Genomic DNA, 11,168 nt, shown 5'->3' with positions numbered 1-11,168 from the left:
AGTGGCGCGATCTCGGCTCACTGCAAGCTCCGCCTCCCGGGTTCACGCCATTCTCCTGCCTCAGCCTCCCGAGTAGCTGGGACTACAGGCGCCCGCCACTGCGCCTGGCTAATTTTTTGTATTTTTAGTAGAGACGGGGTTTCACCATGGTCTTGATCTCCTGACCTTGTGATCCGCCCGTCTCGGCCTCCCAAAGTGCTGGGATTACAGGCGTGAGCCACCGCGCCCGGCCTTTAATTCTTAACAGACTTATTACTCATGTCTGAACTATTGATTATTCCTTACTCCTGAAACACTTTCTTCTTTTGTCTTCTGGAACTGCACCTTACAGAACACCTCTTCTCAGTCTCCCTTGCTAACCTCCTCTTCCTGACCTCAACTTAATTGTATACGTGTCCTTTCCTTGTTTCATCACGGTAATTTTCTTATGTGCCTTTATTTTCCCACTGATAAACTTTTATTCTCATCTTTGACCAATGATTTTTATAGCATTTTCATGAAGAAGGTAGGAACTTTTGTGAAATAAATGGTATAAAGATTAAAAACATATTGTGTCTCCTCATAATTTTTTACTCAGTAGTATCTACACTAAACCACAGAGTATATCCCCTACTGTTCTTTCTTCTCTATAAAACTACAGAAGTAGTTAGAGTAAAACTGTAGGTGGTAACCTTGCTTCTCAATGATCAGATAAAGGTCTTAGAAGTGAATCCAAGTGCCTGAAGGACAGCTCAATGGGAGGCAAGACTCCCTCCAGATGTTTAGAGAAAGTTAAGGAATTGTCTGTCATTCATAGCCACATGCATGATTTAATTCATGCTGAAATATTTATTATGCCATAGACAGGAGGTGTAATGTACAACAGCAGCGAAAGATCTGAGTTCAAGTCTTATTAACTACATGATCTTAAAGATTTTATAGAGATTATACAGATATATACAAACATATTTGTTAAGCAAATTAATCATCATTGTACTTTTTAAGGAAATCCGTGTGGATTTATTGAACTGAAAAAAAGGAATTGCTAAGATGGAAATGTTTATACATTTTGTTTAGCCACCTCAACCAGAGCACCAACTTCTCCAGGGGTGCTCTTTGGAGCCAAGGAACCTATGTATCCTACATCCAGAAGATTCCCTCAGCCCTGTAAGTTGGCATGGTCTGTCCAGTTGGGCTTTGATCTCTCTGTCTAGAACTCCAATACACCTTTAAGGCTGGAACCCTTTCTTAAACCCAGCCCAGATAACTGGCTCAGACACAGGGCCTGGTTCATCTTGTCTCTCTCAGAGGTAAACCTCACCTGAACCATCCAGCTCTCAGCTGGGACCTGAAGCTCATGGGCTGGAATGGAACCTCACACTGCTTCCCACTTGTCTGAGACTAGATGCTTATTGATGAACCACCATCCCTCGGAATGCCCCCAGGGTGTTGACACCTTCCTAAACCAAGGCCAAGTTCATCATTGCTGGGTGTGCTGTGAGGGTCAGCCCTGGAGTCAGTGCAGGCCAGCTCCTCCTCCTCCTCCTCCTCCTCCCCACTGACTCTGGTGACCACGCAGCCAGGCCTGCCCAGCACTGTTGCCCTTTACCTTATGTCCAGACCTTCTGGATCCTTGGCAGTCACATTGCCCACTTTAGTGCCTATAGCTACATCCTCACTGACTTTCGCTTGGAATACGTATTGGGAAAATTCAGGTGCTTCATTCACATCTGTCACAAAAAGCGTGAACTTGGCAAAAGAACTTTCATTGTACGTCACACCAAACACTAGAGGCTCAGGATTTTCTGCTTTGAACACAATGTTGGAAACAGCTGCTGTTTCAAAATCAAGAGGCTGTGTAGGAGAAAGACAGAAAATTAATTTTGGGGTGATTAGATTCATTCCCTGTGCTTCTTAAACTCTCATATATTCAATATATGATATTGGGAAAACTGGATATCCACATGCAGAAGAATGAAATTAGACTATCTTATACCATGTATGAAAATCAGTTCAAAATAGATTATAGACAAAACATGAGACCTAAAACCTGTAGCACCACTAGAAGAAAACAGAAGAAAACTGACATTGGTCTTGGCAATGATTTTTTTAAATTATTTTTGAGATGGAGCCTCATGCTCTGTCACCCAGCCTTTAGTGCAGTGGTGCAATCTTGGTTCACTGCAAGCTCCACCTCCTGGGTTTGTTCAAGTGATTCTCCTGCCTCAGTCTCCCAAGTGGCTGGGATTACAGGCACCCACCACCACGCCCGGCTAATTTTTGTATTTTTAATAGAGACAAGGTTTCACCATGTTGGCCAGGCTGGTCTCAAATTCCTTACCTCAAGTGATCTGCCCGCCTTGGCCTCCCAAGGTGCTAGGATTACAGGTATGAGCCACCATGCCTGGCTGGAATAGAAGTTTATCTGACTTTCAGTTCTAGAGGCTAGAAAGCCCAAGAACATGGCACCAGCATCTGTTGAGGACTTTGTGCTGTGTTATCCTATGACAGAAGGGCAAACCATCTCACGAGATAGAGGAAACTCACCCTTTTATTTTTAGTAGAGATGGGGGTTCTGCCATGTTGGCCAGGCTGGTCTCAAATTCCTGACCTCAAGTGACCCACCCACCTCAGCCTCCCAAAATGCTGGGATTATAGGCATTAGCCACCATGCCCAGCCTAGCAGTGATCTTTTAGGTGTGACCCCAAAAGCACCGACTACAAAAGCAAAAGTAGACAAATGGGATTGCATCAAAGTAAGATGCTTCCACATAGCAAAGGAAACAGTGAAGCGGCAACTTACAGATCAGGAGAAAATATTTGCAAATATACATTTGAAAAAGGATTAATATAAAAAATTTATAAGGAATTCAAACAACTCAGTAGCAAGAAAACAACCTGTTTAAAACATAGGCAAAGGACCTGAATAGTAATTTCTCAAAAGAAGACATACAAACAGCCAACAGGTATATGAAAAAATGCTCATTACTAATCATCGGAGAAATGCAAATTAAAACCCCAATGAGATATCACCTCACACCTGTTAGAATGACCTATCAAAAAGACAAAAAACAAACATTGATGAGGATGTGGAGAAAAGGGAACCCTGTGCACGGTTGATAAGAATGTAAATTACAATAGCCATTGTGGAAAACAGTATGGAGGAACCTCAAACAATTAAAAATAGAACGACCATATGATCCAGAAATCCCACTCCTGGGTATATAAGGTCAGTATTCAAAGAGATATCTGTACTCCTATGTTCACCGCAGCATCATTCACAATAGCCAAGATATGGAATCAATCTAAGTGTCGAACAACAAACAAATGGATAAACAAAATACATATATATACACACACACATATATATATATACACACACGATGAAATACTGTTCAGCTTTAAAAAGGAAGGAAGTTCCATCATTTGTGATAACACGGATGAACCTAGAGGATATTACGGTAAGTGAAATAAGCCAGGCGTGGAAAGACAACACATGTTCTCACTTCTATGTGGAATCTAAAGGCGTTGAACTTAGAGAGTAGAATAGTGGTTACCAGGAGCTGGGGCATGAGGAGTTTGGGGAGGTGCTGGTAAAAACATGCAAAATTTCAGCTAGAAGGAACAAGTTTAAAAGATCTATTGTACAACGTGGTACTATAGTTAACAACAACATAGTGTATACTTTAAAATCACTGAGTGTAGATCTTAAGTGTTTTCATCATAAAGAATGATAAGTATGTGAGGTAATGCAGATGCTAATGAGCTCTAATTAGTCATTTACAATGTATGCATATTTCAAAACATGTTGTCCTCCTTTACAATTTTTATTTGTCATTTATAAACAAGGCAAACTTTCATAGCAGTGGTTCGCAATCAAGTGTCAGCAAAAACCTTCTCGAAATGATTACGGAGCCATGAAAGTGTCTTTTTTTTACAGGACTTATCAGAGCTTGCACTGCGCTAATATGTCTTAGAAGAGGAACTGGAACATGGAATTCCTCAAATTTATTTAACTGTGGGACACTTCATTTATTCAACAGAAATGTATTGATTCTCCCAAGACAGTTCTCAGGTGACAACTTGGGAAATGCTTGCATAGGGATTTCCATTTATTATGGGAAATGATTTTCCAAGGGCCTCAAAACTCAAGGCCCCAAATCAAAGATTTTAAACTCACGGAGTATGGGAGAGGGAAACAGAGATGACAGATGATCTGCTGAGGACCTGCCAGATGGAACCAGGAATGAACATCAAGAAACCAGTTTTGATTTCATATGAGGCAGAATTTAACAGGGCTGCCCAAGAGTACTCCCCCGCTTCAGGAGTGGGCTCAGTGCTGTCTTCTCCATGTCGGCTTCCTGTTCCCCACATTCAATCCTCAAACTGACAAGCTGCACATCCTCTGCAGTCTCATAGCACCTAATAGATACAACTGTTGATGTATTTTAGATCTTCACTGACCCTAAGCTCCGTGAGAGGAAGAACTGCGTCATATTCATCTTCGCTTCTCATCTCTTCCCTGACACACAGTGCCCACAGTGGGCTGGTCAGGAAATACAAAGACCAGAAAGGCCTGGTCCTTGAGGGACTCCATGGAGAGGAGGTTCTGGAGAACATCCCCACCTTCCAGAACCCCCTTTCCCCCATGTATGCACCAACACACACCATCACAACTCACTCTCTAGTTCATAAGTGCTGTGGCACGATTTTTCACATGGAAGGGTGGGAACTGTGTGTGAAGACTCAGGGTCATTTGAGATAGAAAAAGCAATTGAAATTTGTTCAAATATGTAAGAGAAAATCATGTAAGCCAGCTAAGTGTGAAAAAAGAGGTTGTTCATAGTGATAAGCACCCACTGTCTGCAGGGCCTGGCCCTCGTTGACCTCGTGATTGCTACATGTGGTCCACGGTTCAGTTTGGGCTTCTCCCCCTGAAGTGGAGGTGGGCAGAGCAAGCTGGAGTTTCTGACTCACAGGACCCACTCCCAGTCTCAGGGGATGACAGAACTGTCCAGTTGAGATAAAAGCCTAGTAGTCCAAGCAGGAAGGCAGCAGCCCCCAGAATGAGCCTGTGATGGGGACAAAGGACACAGCTCTCTGTTCCTGTCCAGTTCAGCAAAGTCCGGGCCCAGGCAGGCAGCACAGCTGTCCATATGCTTAGGCAGAACACCTGCATCCATCCTCACCACGAAGCAGGTCCTAAGCACCCTCCCTGGCTTTTCCTCATTCCATCACTGGTCCGAGAGGCAACGGTTTAAAGAAATGAGACACTGTATGTGCAAATGAGAAGCAGCCTGTATTACCAGAAGAGAATGTGCAAGGCTGAGAGTGGAAAGAGAAGACTGTATGGTGAGCTGAGGAGTTGGAACTTCATCCTTGACTAACAAGGTCAGATCTGTGTCTTAGAAAGATAACTCTAGGAGCAGCTGCATGGGGGATGGATTCAAGGTGATCCACACTGGGGCAGGAAGACTAGCTAGAAGGTAGTGTCAGTGTTCCCTAAACACTGGATGGAAAAACGAATGAAAAGCAGCAGCCTACCATTGAAAATTCTATTCACATAACTTCCACACCTGGAGAAACATCAAATCTTCTGGAGAAATTATAAATGGAAAATACTAAATTAGCAAACGGTAATCAGCAGAGCTGAGCCAAGAACAAGCCTTGTCCGGCCATGTGCATTGTTTTTCATGACATGGGGATATGACTGCAAGACCAAGTCAAGAGACCTGCACTGCCTCTTGGAATGGCCTCAGTCCCATCTTGGCAAGACATATTCAAGTTAACTTAAAAAACCTGCTCACACCACAATTCCTTTTGTGCACACAACTGCCTGACAGGTCAAACCTAGTGATTTAGATTCAACTTGGAGGCAAAGAAGATGCTGAAGGAGAGGGGCTGAGACTGGGATATTTACCATTTTCACTAGCGATCACTGATGAGATCAAAGTGTGCACATTAGTTTTCCAGATGACATTTGGGCTAGTTAAAAATAGCTAGTGAATTGAGAATTCAAAAAGATCAGCCATAGTGGAGAAGTGACAAAATTTGCCAGTTAAAAAAAGGCAGAACCCTGAATTTCAAGAAACAGGATCCCAGGAGAGTTATTGTTGAGCCAGGCAGGGTTCAAAGAAATAGCTTTCCTGCTCATGACACACATTTGGCCCCAAGAGCATGATAACCAACCACACGAGAGGCTGGAGCTTGGGTAGCAGTAAATACAGAGCAGGGAGCATTTCTGACAGTTGTTTAATCTGAAGGATCGCTTTGGGCACTTGCCAAAATTACTCATTTCCAGGCTTTCCCCTTGACAGACTGAGGCTGCAGTCCTCAGTATGCACCATTTGACTCTTGAATTAGGCAAGTTTGGCCCCCTTAGGAAACAGGGGAAAGCATACCTGTCCACAGGTAGAATCCTAGCTCTAATTAATTAGAATCAAGTGATGCCACATGTTTAAGTTTGCAACCTGCTGGATGCTGTGTTAGGAACCATATACGTACTTTTGCATTTAATTCTTCAACATCCTTACTAGAAAGGTGCTACCATTTTACCCATTTTTACAGATTGGAAAACTGGGGCCTGAGAGGTTACATCATTTGGTCAAGGCCACAAGCTAGTAAGTGGCAACACCAGGACTCACAGAAATTACATCCTGAGAGGAGCTGGATACATGGAGTCAAGTTCCCAGCTCTGCCATCACCAGAAGGCCTGACTGTACCTTGCTGTGGGCCTGAATTTCTGCCTGCCTCAAAATCAGTAGGAGAAGCAAGAGAGTTTATGCAAACAAACTATAGTTGCCATGTATGAGTCCCTCGATGAATTTTACCTGTGATTAGCACATTTGTAATTCAGATGAACTGTTAATGATATAATTGTGATTAACAAACTTAATTTAAATGTTTAAAAATTATTAACACAGTAGTTCAGAACAGTGGTAGTCCCCTGATGGCTTAATAGGCAAGGACTTAGAAGACAAAGCCATACATAAAAAACCAAATTATATAGTCTATAAAACACCTCAGTAACAAATAGTATAGCTACATACCTTTGTTATATTTTTATTCTATATCCTAGTGGGGAATTGGGTAACATTTGGTGTATCCTAATCAAGAATCCACAGTCCAGGGTTGGTTGTTGCTTAGCATCTGAAAGAACCTAATCCAAGATCTATATCCCAGAGGTAGCTATGATAGCCAACACTATCTCAATCAGAACTAGAAGGTTTGTTAATTAGTAAAGTGATCTTACAAATAAATTTTCTTGGTGATATGAGTGGTGTCCGAGATATGCACTTTGGGCCAGGCGCAGTGGCTCAAACACCTGTAATCCCAGCATTTTGGGAGGCTAAGGCAGGTGGATCACTTGTACCCAGGAGTTCAAGACCAGCCTGGGCAACATAAGGAGACCCCATCTCTACAAAAATAAAAAATTAGCTGGGTGTGGTGGCACATGCCTGTGATCCCAGCTACTTAGGAGGCTGAGGTGGGAGGATTACTCAAGCCCAGGAGGTTGAGGCTGCAATGAGCTATGACTGTGGCACTGCACCTGTCTCGGAAAAAAAGATATGCTGTTTGGTTAGTGTATCCCTTAGTCATTGTGAATAGGAGTATAGATATCTGGCCTGGCCAGCAGATTATACCCTGCAGAGTTCCAGGACTCAGTTCTGTTCTGCCAGTTATCTCCTGCCTCTGGATGGTCGAACAAACCCACTTGCTTAAGGATTGTTATCACAGTGCCCAAGGGACAGACAGCTGGGAGGTCATAGGCCTAAAGCACAGGTTGGATGATCACCTATGTGTCTGCTTGTTCATAATTGTATATGGGACAGAATTCATTTATTCATTAAGTCAAGCAATATTTATTGAACCTCTAATATATGCTAGGAGATATAATAGACACTTGAAATAGAATCACATATAAAGTAAGGATGTGACAAAGACTTTGGTCAGAGGCCTACTCTACTGTAGCATACTTCTCGTGTTAGGTTGTGAGGGAGAATACTCACAGCTCTCACCCACCGCTAATCATTGAGGTAGGTGCCAATATCTCCCTAAAAGGGCCCATTAACCACAAATGGCCAAGTTAAACCGCTGTTTAAAAAAAGATGACATATGGGCCTTGTTCATTCTGGGATGGAGAGGCCTCTATCTTCCCTTAGATTCCTAGAGAGCTCTGGTCCTGCAAAAGGATAAAAGAAAGCCGCCCCCATCACCGGCAAAGGAACACCCCAACCCACTGCAAGCTCCGAAAAGTGCCCTTTCCTTTATCCTTTCTGTGATTTTCTCTCTCCGTGTAGACTGCTGTGAGCACAAGAGGAGGTTGGCATGGTACCTTTTCCAAATGTCGGATTCACACACAAGGCCAAGGCTTTGAGCTGGTCCACAGCAACCTCTCTGCTGAAATGCAGCAGGGCCCTTGGTTCGAGCTGGAATGTTTGGTAACAATGGGATCAGAATTCCAAGACTCTGTCCCAGGGCTTGCTTTAGCACTAGTGCTTTTTCCTCTGTGCTTCTGTCCATTTTCTGTGAAATTATTCTATTTTGTCTTCATTTTTAGCCTCTTTCAGTTTTCTTTTATTCTGGCTCAAAACTACTCCAGAGCTTTCTTTTGCAGTTTCCAGCACACTGCACTGCAAATCTTAAATAATTAGCCACCCTTGCAAATTCTCTCTGGCCCTTTTTAACAGCGAGGTTTCACTCTCTCCCCTAGGAAAGTATCTTAACTGTAAGTACATTGGACGGCATTGAGTGCTGCTTCCAATTGAGTCATATGGTAAACCCATGACATGCTCTAAACACAGATAAGGCAGCCACAGAGAAAAGAGTCAAGATTCAGGTGTACATGGCAGGGGACAGGAGTAGATTGAGGGAGGGTTGGGAGAATCCTGTACAAACAGACAGGAACCAAGGTAATTAAGACTCTGACTCCAGATTACCCAGTCCTTACAGAGGGAGAGACAGAATGAAAGCCCATGGGCTTATCAATACAGTAAAAGATGAAAGTAAAGCAGCGGGGAGGGGGATTGAAAAGAAACTTGTCTATTGAACCTTGAAAGGAGACCCAGCAGTTTTGTTAATCAAGAGGTATCTCTGCCTGGCACATTAGAATAAAGGGTTTACAGCCTAAAATGCCCATGGGGTCATCCAACCCAACTCCTCACATTTGCAAAGGGGGAAGTGAAAGCAAGGCCCTGAGTGCCACTCTTGGCCCCTAACAGTGTTGCCAGATTTAGCAAATAAAAACATAAAACACTGGGGGCGCCCAAGATGACCAAATAGGAACAGCTCCAGCCTCCAGCTCCCAGCGTGAGTGACACAGAAGATGGGTGATTTCTGCATTTTCAACTGAGGTACCGGGTTCATCTCACTGGGGCGTGTCAGACAGGCGGTGCTGGTCAGCAGATGCAGCCCGAGCAGTGAGAGCTGAAGCAGGGCAAAGCATCGCCTTACCTGGGAAGCACAAGGGGGAAGGGAATTCCTTTTCCTAGCCAAGGGAAACTGAGACACACAACACCTGGAAAATCAGGTAACTCCCACCCTAATACTGCGCTTTACCAGGGGTCTTAGCAAATGGCACACCAGGAGATTATATCCTACACCTGGCCCAGAGGGTCCCACGCCCATGGAGCCTCCCTCATTGCTAGTACAGCAGTGTGAGATCTACCTGCAAGGCGGCAGGGAGGCTGGGGGAGGGGCACCTGCCATTGCTGAGGCTTAGTAGGTAAACAAAGCCTCTGGGAAGATCTAATTGGGTGGAGCCCACCACAGCTCAAGGAGGCCTGCCTGTCTCTGTAGATTCCACCTCTGGGGACAGGGCACAGCTAAACAAAAAGCAACAGAAGCCTCTGCAGATGTAAATGTCCCTGTCTGACAGCTTTGAAGAGAGCAGTGGTTCTCCCAGCACGGAGGCTGAGATCTGAGAACAGACAGACTGCCTGCTCAAGTGGGTCCCTGACCCCTGAGTAGCCTAACTGGGAAACATCTCCCACTAGGTGCAGACTGACACCTCACACGGCTGGTTACACCTCTGAGGCGAAGGTTCCAGAACAAGAATCAGTAACACTCGCTGTTCAGCAATATTGTCTTGTGCAGCCTCCGCTGCTGATATCCAGGTAAACAGGGTCTGAAGTGGACCTCAAGCAAACTCCAACAGACTTGCAGCTAAGGGTCCTGACTGTTAGAAGGAAAACAAGCAAACAGAAAGGATACCCACAGCAAAATCCCATCAGTATGTCACCATCATCAAAGACCAAAGGCAGATAAAACCACAAAGATGGGGAAAAAACAGTGCAGAAAAGCTGGAAATTCAAAAAATCAGAGCGCATCTCTCCCTCCAAAGGAACGCAGCTCATCACCAGCAATGGAACAAAGCTGGATGGAGAATGACTTTGATGAGTTGAGAGAAGAAGGCTTCAGTTGATCAAACTTCTCAGAGCTAAAGGAGGAACTATGTACCCAGTGCAAAAAACTAAAAACCTTGAAAAAAGAATGGATGAATGGATAACAAGAATAATCAATGCAGAGAAAACCATAAAAGAACCAATAGATATGAAAACCATGACACGAGAACTACATGACAAATGCACAAGCTTCAGTAACCGACTCGATCAACTGGAAGAAAGAGTATCAGTGACTGAAGATCAAATGAATGAAATGAAGCAAGAAGAGGAGTGTAGAGAAAAAAGAGTAAAAAGAAATGAACAAAGCCTCCAATAAATATGGGATTATGTGAAAAGACCAAATCTACATCTGATTGGTGTGCCTGAAAGTGACAGGGAAAATGGAACCAAGTTGGAAAACACTCTGCAGGATATCATCCAGGAGAACTTCCCCAACCTAGTAAGGCAGGCCAACATTCAAATTCAGGAAATACAGAGAATGCCACAAAGATACTCCTCAAGAAGAGCAACTCCAAGACACATAATTGTTAGATACGCCAAAGTTGAAATGAAGGAAAAATGTTAAGGGCAGCCAGAGAGAAATGTCGGGCTTCCCACAAAGGGGAGCCCTTCAGACTAACAGCAGATCTCTTGGCAGAAACTCTCCAAACCAGAAGAGAGTGGGGGCCAATATTCAACATTCTTAAAGAAAAGATTTTCAACCCAGAATTTCATATCCAGCCAAACTAAGTGAAGGAGAAATAAAATCCTTTACAGACAAGCAAATGCTGAGAGATTTTGTCACCA

The 11,168-nt window shown here is 43.8% G+C and overlaps 1 protein-coding gene across 1 annotated transcript in view; it reads right to left on the bottom strand.

The window, feature by feature from the left end:
* CDH17 (cadherin 17) overlaps positions 1-11,168 on the bottom strand; it is an 84,511-nt gene that overhangs the window by 16,608 nt on the left and 56,735 nt on the right. Inside the window, exon 13 of the mRNA XM_017847371.1 lies at positions 1,589-1,833. Within this exon, the coding sequence (XP_017702860.1) occupies positions 1,589-1,833 (245 nt within the window). The remainder of the gene's footprint in view (positions 1-1,588; positions 1,834-11,168) is intronic.

This window comes from Rhinopithecus bieti, unplaced genomic scaffold (assembly GCF_001698545.2).
Source record: "Rhinopithecus bieti isolate Rb0 unplaced genomic scaffold, ASM169854v2 scaffold_26532, whole genome shotgun sequence".
Lineage (NCBI taxonomy): Eukaryota > Metazoa > Chordata > Mammalia > Primates > Cercopithecidae > Rhinopithecus > Rhinopithecus bieti.
The sequence above is the reverse complement of the archived record's forward strand: the minus strand, read 5'-3'. Positions and strand labels throughout refer to the sequence as shown.